This window comes from Aphidius gifuensis, linkage group LG5, assembly GCF_014905175.1.
Source record: "Aphidius gifuensis isolate YNYX2018 linkage group LG5, ASM1490517v1, whole genome shotgun sequence".
NCBI lineage: Eukaryota > Metazoa > Arthropoda > Insecta > Hymenoptera > Braconidae > Aphidius > Aphidius gifuensis.
In genome coordinates, this window is record NC_057792.1 from 21,280,279 (window position 1) to 21,301,876 (window position 21,598).

The following is a 21,598-nucleotide window of genomic DNA, read 5'->3' on the forward strand; positions in this document are numbered from 1 at the left end:
ATGCGACATCGCAGAGCCTGGCACGGTACATGAAATTTGATGTCACAAATTTATCATCAACAAATTTATATAGACGCTAATGAGTTTTACCAGAAGCAATGAAAATTATTTCTTATTATATTTTTATACGAAACGATGTCCTCGTGAGTAAATCTGATAATAAATGCCATTGTCGTAGACATTTATATTCAACGACAATTATCATTAATTTTGATTGGCCCCATTATTTTTATTTTTATTTTTTTTTTCATTTTTTAATATTTCATCCTGAGAATTAAGATTATACTTAATTTATATATTTTTATTTTTTTTTCCTTTTAGTTATTTTGAATATTTAAATTATTATTCAAATTGTGATTCAATAGTATGATGATCAATAGATATATAACTTTCGTCTGAATCATGAATTCTTTAAATTTTTTCTGATTAAGATGTCAAGAATTTTTTTACCTTTTATTTTTACGAAAAAAAAAAAAAAAACAGTCATCTTCATTGAGCCTCGGGGGATATTTAAAATTAAAAAAACAAAAAATATCTTTTATATATTCAGTTTTATATATTGGAATTCAAAAAGTCTTAAAAATTGCATATTTTAGTTTGTCCCAACTACGCGCTCTTTAAATTCCACACTTAATTATTTTTTTTTTTTCAAACATGTATCTTAACAAAGTTTAAATTTATGTTAACATGAAAAACAATGATATAATCTTGGATTTTATCAGATGCCAAAATAATTACAGCATGTTAAAACCAAAAAAAAAAAAATAAATCAATAAAAATAACAAATTTCGAAATATACATATTTCGAAAAAATAAAAAAAATCGAAACAATAGAAATTGATGATTGATTACGAACCGGTGACTATTTAAAGATGAAATTCCAATTGCTAGATGGCACCACCAATCGGTTTATAAAATTTTTTATTTTTACTATTTAACAAAAAGAGCTAAACTCGAGTCTCAACCGGTGTTATCATCATCATCACATGTTGATATTTAATTTAATAAATTAAAAATGAATAATGATGATGATATTGCAAAAGAATTATTACGAGCAACACAAAAAGGTGACTTGAAAAATTTAAAAATCATTATAAATAATTATGACATCAAAGATTGGACAAAATATCGTCAAAATAATTTTGATGATACTGCCTTGCATGTTGCATCAAGAGAGGGCCATTTTGAAATTGTTAAGTATCTGTGCAACGAGTGGTCACATCCGGCATTTAAAGTTGATGTTACCAATAAAGATATGAAACGACCACTTCATGAAGCTGCTCAGTTTTCCAAGAGCAATATTGTTGAATTTTTAATTAAACAAGGTAAACAACATAAAACTTTTAAGCTTTATTTTTTTAAATTTTTTTGCTCTTATCTATTATGCAGTTTATATTTTTTTTTATTATCCTATTAGAAATTTTCTTATTTAACGATTATTATGTTTGTTTTTTTCAATGGCTTTTTTTCTTTTTTTGCAAGGAGCAACAGTGGATGTTTTAAAACGAGCTGATTGGACACCCCTCATGTTGGCATGCACAAAAGATGGTACTGATGCATTGAACTGTGTTAAAATTTTACTTGATGCAAAAGCTGATGTTAAAATTAAAAATAAAGATGGCTGGAATGCTCTGTTGATTGCTTGTCGTACTGGTGACATTGACATTATTAAATTATTAATTAAAACAATGCCAGAGTCTATTAAAACAACAAGTAAAAATGGTCGTACAGCTCTACATATTTTAGGTATATTTTTTTTAATTTTAAATTATATTTTCTTGCAAATTAAATTATGTTTAATATGTATATTTTAGCTTATCATGGTTGTTCAGAGGCAATTGATTATTTGTTATTATTAGAACCAAAGCTTCTTGAAATAACAGACTCATCTGGCTCAACACCACTTCATGAATCTGTTAAATCATTGAATTTTGAAATATTTAAAAAATTGATAAAACATGGTGCTGATTTTAAGATAACAAATTGTGTTGGACAAAATATTTTACATATTGCTGTTGTTGTTTGTAATATTCAAGTTATCGATTATATACTGTCAAATTGTTTGATTGATTTACATATTTGTGATAACTACGGCACAAATCCACTTGCACTTGCTCAAAGATACCAATTGAATAATGTTATTGATTTATTAATAAAGTATGATACATCTGCATAATTTATTTGCATTTAATTTACTTTTTTAAGTAATAAATACATCAAGATGATGATAAAAATATTATTCAAAAAATTTAATAATGTTTATTTGTTTTTTTATAAAATTTACTTGTGATTTGTATTTATTTTTAAAACAAATATTTATTTTTTAGTATAAATTTAATTTAATTTAATAATTTTAGAGTATTTTTTTATCAGCAATAAATAAAAATATATATATATTATTAAATTTGATATATGGATTTTGGAAAATTTTGCTGACAATTTGATTGAGATGTCTTGGTCATTGTTAGTGACATATATCTCAGGCATCTTGTGGTTGTCCTCGGGGGAAAGGGTCAACAAGGATCTTGACACTTTGCTGATATGAATTGTCTCATGACCAATGAGTCAGTCTCAGAGAGGTATTCCATTATCTTGGTGTTAACAACAGTCATCATCAAATGAAACTGCTGCTGTTAATAGCATCGTCATAAATATTTAGAAAAAAAAAATAAGACAAAGGATTTATATATAAATAAAAATAATATATTAATTTCATTTTTTAAATGCATTTTTATTTGATAATAAAAAAAATTGGATCAGCCAAAATCAATAATTATTATTTGGGAATTTTAGTTATTTATTTGTTGGTTTTTTTTTTTTGTATTTTTTGTTTTTTTGTTGTTTCTTAATTTATTTACATTCCTATAGAGACTTAAAGTACATTCCTCACATCAATAATTTCATTGGGAATAATTTCATTTAAACTATTATTTATTTTGTTCTTTCATACTTTCTTTCTCCACATTTTTGTTTTATTGATATTTTTTTTTCTTTTTTAAATATTTTCGCACTTATATCAATATGCATTTCATGATCACCGATTTACATTACAAGTATTCAACATGTACAAAGCATTATTTACATTATATACAAAATTTAATTTTTTTTTTTATCTTTATCTTAATCCCGTTTTTTCGCTTCGATTTTAATATTTATTTTTTTATTTTTTTGCTAAATAAATTATTCGAAGGATAACGGTAAGAATAAGTAACTACAATAACCATAGTAACATAAAATGTTTTGACCATTTGTCTATTTTCACACTTGCTTGCATTCATACTTAATTTTTTTCTTTTAATTATTTTTTTTTTAAAAGGAAAGAAATAAATTTTCCTTCTTTTTTTTTTTTTATTTATTTTCATATTATAAATTGATCATCAATTAATTTTATTGATTAATGTCTATTTATTTACTCCAAGTTACCACGTGTAAATTGTTTACTGGCAAGGAATATTATTTCGTTTTTTCATTCTACATATAATTTTTTATTCTCGTTTTTGTGCACATATGTTTTTCTTTTTTTTATAAAGACTTGCGTGAATCTGTATTTATATAATTTAATGATTTAATCGTAACAAAGTGTTAATTGTATCTCGCCAAGTATATGTTACAAAAATTATCTCAAAATTTTATTTAATTTCTCGTTGATTACATTATTATATTATTAATATTATTGCAAATATATATTTTGAGATTTTTTAGTATCATCAGGGTAATTGGGATGAGACCACATTTATACACTTAACACGCCAGTTATTAACTATTTTTTTTTTTTCTTTAAATATAATATAGGATGATGATTAAATTCTCCTCCTTGAGAACGCAGGATTTTGACAAAGTTCAAATTAATCCAGATAGTACAGTAATAATAGTAGCATGAGATTTCAAATAAATTTACAAAACTAGTTACTTATTCGTTTTTTGTTTTAAATAAAAAATAAATGTTTTTGTTTTTTTTTTTTTTACGTCATTAGTACGCCTCGAAAATAATCTCAGCAAAAAAAAAAAAAAATTGTATACTCGTCGATTTGTAAATATATATATACATATTTGCTGAGATGAAAAAAAAATTTACAATTTATATATTTTTTTTTTTAAAAAAAGAGAAAGAAAAACAATTCTCATAATATATTTTGTGTATAATAAAAAATAATAATAAATAGAGCAAATAATTTGTTTAATTCATGCTGGGTTATAAGACGCGAATAGGATTTATCTATATTTTTTAAAAATATAGTTTTTAAAAAAATGTGACTAATTTTCGCTTTAATTGGTTGGAAAATTATTGTGAATATACATATTTTCATTTAATTCGCGGTGTTATTAGTAGTTTATTTTTTTTCTTATAATATTTTCCATTTTTTTACTCATAAAGTTGCTGGTTTGTGAGTATTTCGATACACATACACATACAATTCACATGATATTTATAAAAATAACATTTTCAAAATGAAAATTAAAAAGAAAAATAATAAGAAAAAAAATAAATTTGTTTTACAATAAATTGATATTGTTTTTTTTTTTTTAAATTTGAAAAAATAACAAATAAAACGTAAAAAATATCAAGTCGTTATTTAAGAGATCAATAATTTTGACAATTGTAGTTATCAACTCTCGTACATGATTAAAAAAAAAAAAATTCATTTATTTTAACTGGAAAATTTTATTTCCCATTAATACGACTAGCCGCGTTGATAATCGTTTTTGGATTAAATTCAAAATTGCTTTTTAATCCGATGTACAATCGGTTTAATCGACTACAATAATTGGCATTTTTCCATTTTTTTTTTTCATATATTTATAAATTTTTATCCAATTTTTTCTTTAATTTTTGTTAAGTTCATTGCAACAATAACAATCGATATGTATACTCAAACTTTATTATTATTTTTTTGTTCCAAATAGAAAAAGCCAATTTTTACAATTTCGAATTAAATTAAAAAACGTTTCTTTTTTTTTTTTTCTTTTAATTATTACTACTTAATTAATTATTTATTAATTTAAATTATTTATTTTTGAGAGTCGATAATTTGTTTGTTTTTTTTTTTTTTTCATTCTAAATAACAATCATTCAAACTTATTATTATTATTTATTTTTTTTTAAATTATCATCTTTCAATCCCCGTAGATTTCGGCCCGCGAAAAAAACAAAAATCAAGAAAAACGATAAATATTTTACAAATCGTTTTAGCTTGCATATGTATGTTTTTTTTTTTAATTTAAATTTAATTGTATTATTATTATTATTATTTTATAAGTTAATTAATTTTTTTTTATTATAATTTTAAATTCACATGTAAAAATGAATTTATTATTTTGTTATTTAAATTGAGCTGGACGAGTTTGTGTAGTTGCGAGTTGCTCGAGGTAGAACACCACGTCCATACCGAGAGCTGTCAGATATAAAAAATTAATAATAATATAATAATAAAAATAATAATAATATAATAATAATAATAATAAACAGTCATTCGTTTTTAATTAATTAAATTAATTATTTATCACGCTTTTAAATGTGTGTTGTGTGTTTGTGTTGTGTGTGTATATTTTGTTGTTGTTTTTTTTCTTTTTATTATTATTATTATTTAATTTATTGATTTATATTTGTTTATAATTTAAATATATATATATTTATATAAAATAATTCAGCACTCGCTGTAGGACGGTGGTGGTACTCCACGACCAGTATACATATCAGTTTGTGGTTGAAGATGACAAACAACAGTATGTCCATCAAGTACAGCAACAGTTCTAGTATGATCTTGTTGTTGTGATAATCCATAATTATTTTGTATACGATTATTAATATTATCACCATGTTCATGTTTTGGTGTTTGTTGTCTTTTTAATTTATTATCCCAATAATTATTAATAACTCTATCACCACCAGTAACATTATATTGTAAATCATTATATTGTTGTAATAAATTACGATCAATTGATTGTCCATATTGTATTAAACGATCATTTGCTGGTGAATATGGTATAAGTGGTCTATGATCACCATAACTACGTGATGATTGTCTACTCATATCACTTTGTCTTCTGCCATCTTCATCTGACATATCAGATACTTGAATTTCACCAATACCATTTATATTTAAACAACCAATACCACCATTATTATTACCACCACCAATAACACCACCACAATTACCAATAACACTATTACCACCACGTTCAATTTCTTCATACACTGGATCATCATCACCACCAATAATACTACGTGATACTAAATGACTTGGATGATAACCACCACCTAATCTTCCAATACCAACATTAACACCACCAATACCATCACGTATTTCAGTATATGTATGATTATATGGTGATGCTGCACGACGACTTTGACGATTACTATTTATTTCTAATCCATCACATAATTGACGACCACGTTCACGTCCACGTACTGAATGACCAAGTGTCATGGTATTTTGTATACGTGGTGAATCCTCTTGCTCAGAACCACCATGTCCTGAATCACGTGAGTATGACTTAAAAGAAATGTTCTGTGAAATTTAAAAAATAAAAACATTAATTAATATTTATAAATTCATTTGACATTACATTTGCTGATGGGACGGTATTTAAAAATATATAAACCTATTTCAAAATTATTTCAGTCAACAGTATTTTTGATATGAAATAAAAAAAAATAATGTAATTCTGTTTTTTTCGTGTTGGATTGTGTCTCTGTGCAATTGATATAAAGCATAGAAAATAAAACAAGAGAGAGAGAGAGAGAGAGTTGAGTGATTTGTTAGTATGTGATAAATATTTAAATAAAAAGAAACAAAAAAGCCAGTGAAAAGTGTGGTTCTGGTTAGTTACCTTCCACATGAGGTTTTTGTTAATTGGTCCCCAAGTGGCGGTTGCAGATTTTGGTAAACTAGTTGTTGTTGGAAAGAAGCCGTGACGTGAATGAGGCAGTGTTGCAACTGCGTGTGCATCTGTTGATGCTGTTTCGTGAGGCTCGGTAGCCATCACTTGTTGTCTGTCGTTGTTGTTGTTGTTGTTGTTGTTTGTCCAACCTCTTCCGCTCATCAAATACTGTAAAGCAATAGTCTAACGTTCTAATTTTCTTCTACGTATAATAAATCTTTTAAAAGGAAGTTGACCCACCCAATTTTTAAAAATAAAAAAAGGAAATGAAATGAAATGAAATAATAGTCAAGTTAAATTATGATTATTGTCTGTTTGTCTTGTCAATTATCATAGACATTTGACAGTCAGGGAACAAGCATTTTTTGTTAGTATGTGTAATAAGCAATGTTATTAATATGCCATTATATTAATTAACTAATAATACTTAATAAATTAGTAATAGAAAAGAAAAAAACAAAAATTAATTTAACATAATAATTATTTTTTTTTCTTCTATATATCTAATTATTTTATTACTTTCAAGTGCTACCAAATATACGAATCTTTCGAAAAACGTGTGTATGTGTTTTCTTTTCTGGTATTATCTTGTTGAATACATTGTTAAACAACATAATGCGAGCATTAGATACTCAGACACTAATGTCATTTTTTTTTTTTTTTAAACGTGTATTGCATACAGTGCTAGCAAAGTAACCGTGAACCGCGTACACCAAACCACCACCCTTCCTCAACAAGGGGTTGCGGAAGAGTCACCATCATGTTAGTAATACTAGAGGTCTTTTTTGTTTTTCTATTTTAATATTATTTTTTTTACAATTTAATCTCAAGATAAAAACAAATTAGAGTGAATTATTATTACAAGTTTTTAATCTCTATATTCTGCTTTAATTATCTTTTATTTTTTTTTTACTTTTTTTCCACCACAATAATAATAATAATAATAATAATAAATTATCTACATAATAATGTGTAAAGAGAGAAATAAAAATTATCTAGTTAGTGCTTAGTTTGTTTGATAGTGAAAATAGACTTAGTTGTGCTATATTAATTTCCAAAATAATACAGCATGCAGCAAATTGTTTATTATGAAAAACAAAAAAAAAATAAAAGAATAAATTTTTTAACTACTTTGTAATTTGTTGTATATTGAACTTTTTTTTTTTTTTTTTAATATTTAGTAAAGCGTTTATCTTTTATGTTTTATCATGTTTGTGTTCAATGGATGTAATGGATGTTATTTTTTAAATGTAATTATTGAACTGATCATCAAAGGGAATAAATAAATATTAAACCGAGGCAAAAATTATCAAGCGTATTTATGTTGAGACCTCGAATGGGTTTATCAATGAATATTTTGTTTTGTTTTTTTTTTTTTTTTATCTCCTTGGTTTGGTGTATTAAACGGTTTTTTTTTCTTTTTTTTTTTTCTCTATGAATGGATACCTTGCTGGCCGTGATGCCTATTGTGGTTGCTAGGTGCCATCATGTGCATTTGATGCGTGCCATTTGGTGATCTCAATGATAAATTGTTTAAATTAACATTTATCGAAAGATTTGTATTATTTGTTGGCACTGTCAAGTTGTTGTGATTATTCGGTGATGTACCCACATTGGATGCAGCATGTGGTGATAATCCAGAACTATCAGTTGTTGGTGCTGATGGATTTGATGATGTGTTGTGTGATGGATAATCTTTGCCACCATTAACACCTTGTTGTCCACCACTTGTACCAGTTGAACCACTTGAACTTCCAGTAACTGTTTTTGAACATCTCAAACACTTTGGTAACCATGAATGTCGTCTTATAAATTTACGATATTCTTTTCGAACCTGTAATAAATATTATAAGACTTGTTTTAATATTTAAAAATTAATTTATGATGAAAAGACATTCTCTGGAAGATTAACTATATGGAGGAAATTAAATTTATTGGGTCACATGCTTGACAACTTTTATATATTACATAGATAAAAATATGCAAGATGTCTCTCGTCTTATCATCTTGATGTTATTTATTATGACTCTTAATAATATATATTTAAAAAAAGATAATCTTACCTTTTCATTTTGTACGCAATGAAAAACAAATATAAATAATCCTTGTAGACTGTTCAATACACAGAATATATATGCCATTATAACTGATTCCTGATTCAGGTAGAGAAGGCCAAATGTCCAGGTCAATCCCAACAGGAATACCAATACAATTGCACCTCGTAACCATGCTCTAAATTCAAGGTAAATAAATAAATTAATTAATAACATATATATATAAATTTAAAAACAATTCTGTACAAATTAGATTTATGCATTTTGGCTAGAATTATAATGAACATTGTGTGTGTGTGTGTTGTGCAGTTATAATTATTATGACTATGTTTCTATATTTCTATCACATACATAATTGATATTTATATATTCAGCAAGTGTACAACTCGTCATGTATACAATATTTATTTCAACTTGGCTATGATATACTTGACGAGATATTATTTTTAAATTTACAATACAACAATAATTCATCAAAGATATTATATGTAAAACATATTTATTAAATCCAAAATAATATATTATATTTTAAATTAAAACAAAAATTTAAAAACATCTAGCGTGCAGTAAAGTATATTGTTATTATTAGTAACATGCAAATTTATATTTTTGATATATTAAAATAATGAAATAATTTATGTAAATGATAATTAAATTAAAAATATTACTACGAGGTTTTTTATTTTTTATTTTTAATTAAACGCAAAGATGTAGTTGATTAAAATAATGAATGATCAATAATTAAATAAATAAGAAATAATAATAATAATTTTAAATATCTTACAAGTGCATTTGTAATTTGTTGGGAAGAGCATTTTCTTCTTTTCCACTACCAAACCAATCAACCACGCCATGCAGAGGTATGTAGACAGAAGTGTGTGAAGACAGAAGTGTGGGTAGAAATTTTTTTAATAATAAAATAAAAAGATGAAAAAAAAAAATAAAACAGCAACAGTTAGATGATTATTCCCGCACCATATTTAATAATAATAACAATAATATTAACTGATAAAAAAAATGTATATTATTGCTGTTATTATATTGAATTATTGGAGCAATACTCGATTCGAATTATTTTAATCACTAATCAATAATTAATATACGAATATTATACTTAATGATATAATAAATTGATAAAATTCATGGATAATCTGCTTTGTTTATTATTTATTTGTCCAATTGTCTAGTTGTATATGGCCATTGTTGAAAAAAGTAATTTAAATCGAGTTTGCAATTATAATAAACCATCACCAAATCGATTTTCCATCAGGATTATATAATATTATTTAAAATGTATTTTTAAAAAAATTAATTATCATTGAATTTTTAAAATAATTGTATGGCTTGTTTTATATTTAACGAAAAAATAATTTACCTAAAAATAGCTGTGTATATTTTTTATTTATTTTAAAATTCAATCAAGAGTGAATAATAGTTGTTGAAAAATTGACGCGTCATTAATGGTTTTACTAATGAACCGACTAAATTTTGACTAACAAATTTTGACTTGATTATTATAAATTCACTCAAATTTCCTGTCATCCAAAAATTGCCATCACTCCAGCAAAATTAAATGAATTAATGATAAAATAAATACTTGAAAAATATACAATATTATTAAATCAAAATGAAAATTATGAACTTAACTTTTTTCTTTTTTTTAAATTAAAATAAATAACAACATTTTATTATTTAAAAAGCCAAATAAAAAAAAGCAACTTGTGTATTTTTAAATAAACAATTAAAAGCCAGAAAAAAAAAGAAAAAAAAAAATTAAATTTATTTTAAAAACACTCGATTACGTGTAAATAGTTAAAAAAAAAAAAAAAAATTATAATATTACCTTGCACTTGCGAGTCGTGAGTGTTCTTTGCTCTTCATGGTAACAGTTGTGTTTGCATGTCGACACATCATATAAATAGCCATCGAAAGAAAAACAAGATTGGCCTGTGTAAAAAATAAAAATAAAAACAAAAAAATCATGTTATTTATAATTTAATTTAGTTTTGTAAAATAAATGAAAAAATTGAAATAAATTAAAAATTACCAGTATGACAACAATAACAGGTCCTACAAAACTAAATATGAAATAATTGTCAGCTCTGAGCCAACAGTATCGATCAGTTCCATAGCTAAATGGATCAATGATGCAGGATATTCCAACGACAAGTAATGGTCCACCATAAGCCACCAGATAGTACCATCGTAAACGTGATTTTTCAGCTTCAAATACTTCAATGAGCATGACATAAAGTTGAAAGCCTGCATAATAAATATACCACACAACATGAATTAGTACATAGAACATAATATTATTTAATAAACATAAATTGACTTTTTTATTACCTTCAAGAAACATCCATGCAAATGCACATAAAAAGAAAAAGTGTAAAAGTCCAGCAACTACACCACAAACTACTCTCTGATCTGTCTGTCCAATTCCACAGACAAACAGTAACTCGGCAATGAGAAGACAAATACAAAGATTCTTGTGAATTGTTGTACGGTCAGACTGTAATTTTTAAATTTTATTTTCATCAGTATGAGTCATTTCATTGTCTGCTATTTTTTTTTTATTTGTTGTTTCTTACCTTGAGTCCACGAAATAACTGAAATGTTAGTATTGCTAAAACGAGACAAACAATTGAGATTATACATCCGATATATGTTATTATTTGTAGTGCAATCTGATGTGCCATGTCAAGTTTCACAGCGTGAACATCCATGAGTACAGCAAAATTTGTAAGATGATTACATTCACAAATAGTATGTGTGCTATTTGTTTTACGTGTTTGACAGCCTTCCTCAGACCAGGCACTAAAAGAAACGAAACGAAAAGAAAAAAAATAAATCAAGATTAAATAAATTGATAAAATATAAATCATAAATAATAATAATAATAATAATTTACCTCATGATATAATCCCAAAAAACACAAGTTGGATTTGTAACATTTTCTGATGTTAAATGTTGAAAATAAATTCTAACTGGTTCCGACATTTGTATGTGTCTACCTTTTCCTAATGATGCCGATATAACTTTACTATTGAGTATTCTATTACTAATATTACGTGATTTAATATCTTCATTTATTGAAACAAATGATTCTTCTTCAATTTGTGGTTGTAGAATTTCTTCAAGTCTATCAAATGCCATAAATACAAGACGTACAAGACCACCATCACTATTTTCTAATAATGAACGACGACTTAATTCAACATGATCATTTGATGCTGTCCATCTTTCACGATTTTCTTCAGCTGGAAATGCTTCATAATTTGTATCAATATTACGAGCCTCCAATACTCTAACTTCCATTAATATATTTTTTCCTTCTTGTATAATTGTTTTTTGATGATTTAATGAATCAGCCAATAAAAATGCATTCTCTTCAAGACCAATTAATAATGATGTTGCAACTCTCATTTGTTCTTGATGACTTAAATCTTTCCATGATGCCATTTGTGCTTTATCCAATAAATTACTACCAGTTCTAACAACACCCTGTAATAGCTCAGTAACACTAACTTCTTTTTGTCGTGTATCTTGATATGTACGTATATCTTGTCCCATTTTTTCAGCCATATTTTTTATAATTTTTGTTGTTATCATCATATCACCACCATACAATGTTCTACTGTTGTTTGTAACAAGTGATAAATCACTGGCAATACTTAATATTGTACCACCTTCAATAACACGTGTTTCAAGTGATGTCAACCATACTGATCTACATTCACTTAAATCTGGTGATTCTCTATACCATACTGGTGTATCATCAATTGCAGCACAACGCCAACGTGCTAAACCATTTGCACCACCTGGACAACTTTGTACAGCAATATCACCAGTTCTTGTTGCATTCCAATATAAATTTCTTGCCATTATTGGTGGACAATATTGACGATTGTAATCATACCATTTGTTGTTATTTATATTTTGATCAACATATGGAATACTTGTTGATGCTAAAGAAAAAATAAATAAACATAAAACATTAAATATTAAATAATAATAATAATAATAAATGATGACATTAATAATAGTAATAAAATACAAACCAATGGGTTTTTTGCTTGTTTTCCATGAAGCATAACCAGCCTCGGTAGTTGTCTCAGTAGTCATAGGCACGACTGGCTGAACCGGACTTTCATTTCCCTTCGAGGGATTCGTTTCAACTTGTTCCTCATTTTCATTTACTGGCACTGTCTTCGTCGTGCTTGTTGAACTATTGAAAATAAAAAAAAAAAAAATATTTATTTATTCATTCATATATAGTTGAAGTAATAAATTATAAATTTATTAATAACACTGGTAATAAATAAAATTTTGCTTTTTTAAATAAATAACTAAATATATATTAAAAGATAAATTAAATGATATTAACCTGAGGGATGTGGTTATCAGTGGTGTACTGAGGGTGGTTATCGCTGGCATTTGAGATGGTGGTATCGTTGGTCTTGGTGGTGGTCTTACTGTTGGAGTTGATGGGCCCCAGACACTTGGTTGAGACGTTATCAGCCACCTTGGACTTGGTCTTGTTGTTATCGCTGTTGTTGCAGCTGTAAATAATTTATTTTTTCCATTTTACAACATGATGATATTTTATACGATGATGATCATGATGATGACGACGACGATTATTATTATTATTTTTGTATTAATTTTTTTTTTTTTTTTTATTCAAACCTTTAACGGGTCTCATTTGGCGATACGAGCTCGTTTATCATCAATTTTATCAACAACCATTCATGCTTATTTTTATTTTTTCATGATTTTTTTACTGTTTATTTTATGAAAACAGACAGCTACGATAATTGTAAATTAACAACTTACCAGATACACATTGATAATGGGCCTCAAGATATTTAAGTGTACTTGGACATGGATCTCCAAAATGTGATGTTGATGCTGTGATACTGCAGTTTCTTTGATCGTTACACCTTTATTTTTTTTAAATTTCCAAGTATCAAGGAAATTGAGAGGGAAAAAAAATTTATTAGTTAAAAAAAAATCAAATTTACTTTTATTTGAAACACGTGACGTTGTCATGGATTTAGTTTTTTGTGGTTTACAATATTTCATTCAGTCGGTGATTTTCTTTTGGTAGTAAAAAATATAGATAAACCCTTGGAGTACAAAAATGGCTGGAAATCAATTTTACGAACGTTGCATGTTTTTTATTTTTTTTAGTTAAATTTATCACGACAGTTTTCCGTTGGAGAAAAAAAAAATAAAAAAACTGTTCGTTGTAAAATTTGTGCAACGATAATACGCCATCATTTTTCGTGGAAGGGATCAAGACTAAGAGAAAGAAAGAAAGAGAGAGAAAGAAAATTTATAAGACAAAATAAAATGATAAAAAAAAAAAAAAAAAATTCACATATTCTTGGTGCAAGTCTTGTTGGTGAGGCAAACCACGTATCGACGTTCAGCTTCTCGTAAAACCTTTCCGGAAGAAAGATAGAAGAAAGGAAAAACTAAAATATAAAGAGAAAAGTAGTTGAGATAAAAAAAAAATGAGAGACAGTGAAATGAGTGGGCTGAGGTTTGCCAAAAAAAAAAAACCAAAAAATACAAGTAAAGAGGCTGAAGCATTATCGTAGTTTGCCGGTTCCTGTGAGAGGTAAAATGAAAATCGTGGCTTTTATCGCGTCGATTGATTTTTATTTGTCTCTGGCCTCACTTTCTAGCTTCATCTGCCAACACAATACAGTTTTTTTTTTTTTCTATTATACACTCTTTCATTTTGTTTATTTATTTTATTCTTTCTTTCAATCTTTTTTATTTTAACATGTATATAGTTTTTTCTTGTATTTGTTTTTGGCTTTAGTTTTCTCATTTTGTCTACAGGGTGCTCTAAAACTTTCTCACCCAATTCATTTTATCTCTGGCAGGTATTTCGATACAGTATAAATACATATATACGCTTCGATGAGTTGAACGACGAATGAGACGAGTTTACTATTTCGACTTGAGGGATTTTACGTACTATTTACTTGGCCTATTTACCATCAACTTTTATTTTTTATTTTTTTAACCGCACCACTTATCAGTGCCACACTATCTCGGGAATTTAATGAGGGACGGATTGTCTGCTTCAATGAAGTGGAACCAAATATAAAAATAATAATAATCATACAATTGTGTATAGAAAAAAATTAAAAAAAAAAAAACATTCATGCAATACTTTTTTTGTGCTTTCGTATTTCTCTTTTTCTATTCACTCGGTTGTGTATTTTAATATTTTTTTCATCATCTTCTTCATAATTTTACAGCATTCAAGATGACGAGCTCGATGCACCAGTGTCAATAAGACACACACACAATAGATAAAATAATAATAATAATAATAAATGTTTTGTTTTGTTTAGTTTTTTTTTGTTTGAAATATAAAAACCAACCTATACAATGAAACTGTGCTTCGATGTATTTTCCGGTTCCGGGACAGGGATCCTCTTCAAAAAATTTGCTGCTAACATCCATCATGCACGAACGACGATCATTACACCTGCGAGGGTCACGTTGAATAATAGATAACAAAATAAAATAATATAAAAAAATAACCGAACAGTTAATGAGAAAAAAAAAAAAAAAATAATAAAAAGTTGATTTCGTTTGTTGGAGCATTTGAAGCATCAGTTTTAATTGTTTGAATAGTGAATAGTACTACAAGTTGCTATGACAATAATAAAATCACCAGAAATTGGAAATACGATTGTTAAATAATGTGTTAGTTGAGAGACACCAACACCATCAACACCCAAGAGACGTACATGAAAAACACATTGGAAAATAAATGGAAAAAAAAATAAAAAATAAAATAAAAGTTACAAGAGCACGAGAAGGATTGTGTAAATAAAACAATTGTTATAATGAAAATACATACAAATTACAAAGTGTTAGAGTTGCAGTGATAGTAATTATCCTACTATGTATATATAAATTCGCATTATCATTGGTAAATAATTGTTATATTTTTTCTCAGTGTAAATTTGCTAAATCAAACTAAAAATCCTCATAATAATTAATCATAAAAATCATTATCAATTTTCATATTTAAAAACGTAAAAATATATATCATGATAATAATGATAATATTGTTCTGATAAATTTAAAATAGATCAAAGTATATCACACATGGCCTCATTGAAAATCTCTTTCAACATAATCATCAAAGCTATACGTGTATAATCCACATCAGTTGGTTCAACTTATTTTCCTGTTATTCACCATCTCAAAGTGAATTTATTTAGCATTAAAAAGAAGAAGAAAAAAAGCAGCTTTAAATTTAATAAAATAAAAAAAAATGAAAAGAGTTTATATAGTGAAGTGAAGTAGCAGTTGAAGATGGGTTTGTGTATATATATCGCTAGAAAATAAGAGAAGGAGGAGGAGGAGGAGGAGGTGGTGTATTGTGGGTGAGATAAATCGATATAAAATGGTATAGACATGGGGTCAGTTCGTGGGATAACCAGTAAAGCCAGGTCTTTGAAAATACCATCCATGTGAGAAATAAAACCCTCGGGCTTTTCATCTATATAATATATATGTACAACTTGCACATTGAAAAATAACCAACACATGTAGACTAAAGTTGATGGTCCATGTTCTCTTTGCATTAACGAGAGCAACGGTTAGTGGTTTCATTTTTTTTTTATTTTATTTTTTTAAATAATAGATAAAATAATAGCACAGGAAAAATTTTCAAATAATACTTGTACATGTTGATATAACATATGATGGAAAATTATTATGGGACACACGAGAAACCGTCATTTGAATTCAACTTAATGTCCCATATTGCGTTATTCAATTATATCTTGAAAAATAAAATTGCCATGTTTTTATTATTTATTTTTTCATCAAAGTTTAAATAAAAATAAATAACATGTTTTTTTTGAATGTAAATACATATTATATGGGCAAGAGAGAAAGATGAGAGAAACTAGCTATTATTATTTATTTATATTTATTTATTTATTTATTATTTTTTTTTTTCCATGTGAGATATGATAGAGCCAAGTTGGCTTTAACAATCTAACGGATGTTTAAGACACATATATTTACTTGTGTATACATACAACATATACATACATGGTATCAAAAGAAAGAAAGAAAAAAAAAAATAAAAAAAATATATATAGGATAAAATGGTTATCGATCATCATGAAAAGTGATTCAATGCATATGTATATATAATCCTCATTATCGCATTTTGTATGTTGATCTATCATACGGTGCATCAAAGACCAACACTGCGAGACTTTTGTCATAGTCAAAGTTCATGAATGATATATATCTTTGAGAATGTAATTTATGAGGCTTCACATTCATTGAATCAATTGATATCAAAATAAAAAGCTTTCTTTTTTGATTTAAACTCTGATTATTATTTTATTTAATTTTATAAATTATAGACTAATAGAGCTAGGCGAGTTAAATCATCAATGATTTTAATTTGTAATTAGCACATACACACGGCCACTACGATATTCACAATTTAACCTGGGAAAATTGGATTAAAGGCAGCGTTAGACGAGAAAATAATATTTTTTTTAAATTAAAAAAAATTAGACGAAATGGACAACAAGAGTAGAATTTTTATTTAATACATGTGTGTGTGTGTGTAATATGCATGCATATTGGGGCAAATGCATGACTAGACATGACCGAAAATTGGATTTTAATTTTAATATAAACGCACATAGTAAAATTTTACCTGGTAATTCCACGTAATGTCCATCGCGCGCGGTTTAACGTTATATTATGCCCTGCATATTAAAAAATAATAATAATAAAACCAAAAAAAAAATCACATTATATAGAATAATATTGCAATTCATTTGATCTTTTATTTTTATTAATAAGCGCTTTTTTTTTTATTTGCTAATTTGTATGTAATCGTCGATTGTTGTGGAGAGAAACTAAAATAACATTATATTTTTTTTCTTCTTTTTTTTTTTTTATAGAATTTTAATATCATTTTTAATTTTTATTTGCCGTGTTATTATTACTATTATTTTTTTATGTGTACCTATATGTGCGGTGAACGTATTAAACGAATTGCCGTTATTATGAGATTTTTTTTTAAAAAACTCATTTACGCAAAGGACTATAGATAGTAATTGCTTGAAATTGTGCGATAAATTTTACTTTCCTCATGAAGATAAATAATAAAAAAAAAAATATATATTTCTATTAATAACAAATTATCTTTTAATATATTATTTTTAATCAATATTATAATGTAAAAATAAAATTTTATATAATCAATTATAAAATGTGAATTTATTTAGCAATTTTTTTTAAGTGTCAATATATTTTATGATAATAAAGTGCACAACAACAATGCTTATAAATATGTGTGTGTGTGGGTGATGATAATATTCTTGTGCAATTAACACCCTGAAACCTATTGGCATATTATTGGAAGTGGTTGGAAGATTGGAATGTCGATTCTGCGTAACCTGTAACCACTGAATGTACCTCACGGGAATTTCATGTTCCTCATATCGAGCTCACATACACACATGCATATATATGTATACTAACAAATTACCCCTTAGTCTATACATATATTACGATAGCTAATGCATACATACATACTCATTTAAACAACAAATATACACAGCAACGTACAAAATTCACACGCAAAAACAACTTGGATATATGCGACTGGTTGCGTGTTCACGTATCGTCCTGGCTCAATTGATGCAAACGCGTATACACCCTTTTCAAAATATTTCAAACAACCAGTAATTGTCTCGGCAGTTGATTGACCGCAAACAAAAAAAAATAAAAAAAACATAATAATAATATAGTAAAAAAAAAGATAAAAAAAAAATGATAAGCGAAAATAGAATAAAAAAAAAAATATTTAACAGTCATTGACGCATTTTCACGTCAAATCAAATACATCAATGTATACATATTTTTTTTTATTTGAAAAATTAATCAATAATTGAATAATTGAATAATTGAATTAATGATGAATGAATAAATATAAAATTGATTGAATTTTTTGTTTGATTAATTCATGTATTATTATTTACTTTTTTTTTTTTTTTATTTTTCATTCAAGAGCTTTTTAAGCTCAATTTTAAAAGGGTGTGTGAGCTTGCAGGGTTTAAGGGTGTTAAATTTAGTAGGGTCACACTTTGGAGTGATTGAAAATTTTTTTAACACTTTTTTTATATTGTTTATTGAAGGGAAATAAATGTCAAAATTTCAAAATCCATGACAACGACACACGTTTATAAATTAATTAATATAATTAGATAGTATATATTTATGTAATTTAATTTTCTAATTATTATTATTGTTCTTAATAATGTTCTTTCTGTATGTTTTCATGAAACGCAATGTGATTTGTATGATAATTTTGATTGGATGAGATTCGTCCAATTTTTATTGATGAAATTTTGTTTTTTTTTTTATTAATTTCAGCTTGTAATATTTATAAATGAATGAAATTATTTATCTTGGCTGATCAATCGACTGGCCGATTGATACTGCTTCGATTGGAAAATAAAACAAAAAAAATAATTTGTATGAAAAGAAAATGCTTTTGTTTTAAAATTAGTTTTCATAAGAGAGTCTTGAGTAAATTAGAAAGTCGATTAAATCGTCATTTTGTTTGGTGAATGGAAAAGTCCTCGATGTTTTTAAAGAGAAAAAAATAAAAAAAATAAAAAAATTTAAGACGAGGTTAAAATGAAAGCAAGTATATACAAGCAATTACAGAGGTATTTGAAATAAACCCAGCTAAAGTGTCTTCCTGACAACATTATAATTAGCTTACATTTAAAAATATAAATATATTCCCAAGAAATATGGCATTTAGGAGAAATTATTATTCAAATTTATTTAAATAAAAAAGTTAGCAAAGATTATTTATATTTCAATTAATTTAACATCCTCAATTTAAAAGTTTTTTCATTTATTTTTTTATAATAAAAATAAGGAAATATTGTTATTGAATTTTCATCATAAAAACCAAACAATTATTTAAAATAAGAAAAATGATTAGCTTGTAATTTCCATTAATCATATTAAAAATACATCAAGTAAAATGTTAATTATAAATAAATAATTACAAAATTAAACAATCACAAATTAAATTATCCCAGCTACCGCATGTATTATCTATTTATTTTTTTTCAAAAATAGAAACAACCAAGTTAGTAACAACAATAAAACAAATAATTTAATGGAAAAATGAAAATCTCAGTTAGATAGAGACAAGATGTGTCGATATAACTGAGATGTTGGAAAATTGATGGGAATCTTGGATAAGGGTAAAATTGTACGATTATTCAAGTGACGTAAAAAGGGTCAGAGCAAGTTTAGCAAAAAAACAGAAAAAAAAAAAAGTCAAACGACTAGTGGATGTTTGAATTTTATTTGTGATAAAAAAAAGTCTAGATGACTTGGTCTATCAGCGAATAAGATCCAAATGCCAATGTCAAAACTTCAATGATCCAGCAATTGGCCAGTTTGCTCAACCAAATGAAATTTTTTTTTTTTCAATTTATTTTTCATATATAAAAAATATAATTTTATTATTTAAATTAAATTGACTTGCTCTGATCTTATTTAAATCAACAATTAATTATTTTTTTTTTTTTTTTTGCGTTTTACGTTAACATGAAGAATGAATATGTTTCAAAGAACAATATAATAATAACAAGAATAATTTAATATAATTGAGTCCAAAAAAATTAAAAACACTCACTTGTTGAAAAGTACTCTGAATGACTTTTGCGACATACAGTTAACACTCCAATCTGTGTTCCCATGTTCATTGCATATCGTTATCGAGAACCTTCCGTAGTTTGCTCGTATCAGATGTATCACTTCGCCTTCACCACACTCTATCCTAAGTTGTTTACCCTCACATTCATACGCCGTGTCGTAACGTTCTGTAAAAAAAAAAAATAAAATAATTTAATTAATTTATATATCATAATGCAAATACAAAAGATTCTTATTGTTTTTTTTAAATAATAAAAGGAAGAAATAAATAGAGTTTTAAATTTATTTAAAAAAAAAAATATAAATAAATTAAATGATGTATGCAAATTGTGGGAAAATTTCAGGGAATTTGCCACTAATGTGGCACTAACAGTATACAATTTTGACAGTAGGACAAATATATAATAAAATTGAAAAAAAAAAACAACAACAAAATTAATATTATTCATTTGGGTGGTATATGTAATATTGCATATACACACATTGGAAGGTATATATTCTAGATACCTCCTGCTGTCGCACAGCGGCCAACATGAAAGGATACGCCAAACAGCGGGATGTCGTCGGTTCAAATGTTGCCTCATTCAAGACATAAACATTATATACATATATATATATCTGTAAATTTTATTATTATTATTTTTAATGTTAAGGATACACAGCGGGTCTTATTGTATGATCGAAAACAATAATTCACTCTTTTACTTTTTTCATTCGACATACTGATAGATACACTGTATCAAAACACGATATCATTCTTATTTTTTTTTATCATAAATATATTATATTCAATTTTTATAATATAATAGCAAATCAAGCTCAATTAGTTTGATTTGTTGAAGAAATAAAAATGAAATATATATTAAGCTTCATTTATTTTATTTTTAAATGATTAATTATTTTGT

The 21,598-nt window shown here is 26.1% G+C and overlaps 2 protein-coding genes across 8 annotated transcripts in view; one reads left to right on the forward strand and one right to left on the reverse strand.

Annotated features, from left to right (window-relative positions):
* Window positions 1–861: 861 nt before the first annotated feature.
* Window positions 862–2,176, forward strand: LOC122856570 (ankyrin repeat domain-containing protein 16-like). The gene is made up of 3 exons (XM_044158252.1): window positions 862–1,325; window positions 1,483–1,746; window positions 1,815–2,176. Exons 1-3 carry the CDS (start codon window positions 1,016–1,018, stop codon window positions 2,174–2,176), a joined length of 936 nt encoding a protein of 311 aa, XP_044014187.1. The 5' UTR covers window positions 862–1,015.
* Window positions 2,177–3,753: 1,577 nt separating this feature from the next.
* Window positions 3,754–21,598, reverse strand: part of LOC122858497 (latrophilin Cirl-like) — an 86,115-nt gene continuing 68,270 nt past the window's right edge. For 2 of the 7 annotated variants that reach the window (XM_044161432.1, XM_044161430.1), the window contains exons 3-16: window positions 20,674–20,860; window positions 13,773–13,879; window positions 13,324–13,498; window positions 12,998–13,164; window positions 11,848–12,904; window positions 11,528–11,753; window positions 11,283–11,448; window positions 10,984–11,198; window positions 10,780–10,883; window positions 9,721–9,765; window positions 8,946–9,114; window positions 8,495–8,716; window positions 6,832–7,050; window positions 3,754–6,509 (exon numbers count right to left, since the gene is read on the reverse strand). In XM_044161432.1, coding sequence (XP_044017367.1) covers window positions 5,646–6,509; window positions 6,832–7,050; window positions 8,495–8,716; window positions 8,946–9,114; window positions 9,721–9,765; window positions 10,780–10,883; window positions 10,984–11,198; window positions 11,283–11,448; window positions 11,528–11,753; window positions 11,848–12,904; window positions 12,998–13,164; window positions 13,324–13,498; window positions 13,773–13,879; window positions 20,674–20,860 — 3,923 coding nt within the window. In that variant the 3' untranslated portion in view covers window positions 3,754–5,645. Of the gene's footprint in view, window positions 6,510–6,831; window positions 7,051–8,328; window positions 8,717–8,945; window positions 9,115–9,720; window positions 9,766–10,779; window positions 10,884–10,983; window positions 11,199–11,282; window positions 11,449–11,527; window positions 11,754–11,847; window positions 12,905–12,997; window positions 13,165–13,323; window positions 13,499–13,772; window positions 13,880–15,340; window positions 15,448–20,673; window positions 20,861–21,598 lie in introns of all 7 variants that reach the window. The other 5 variants (XM_044161431.1, XR_006374296.1, XM_044161434.1 and 2 more) reach the window with 5 other exon arrangements.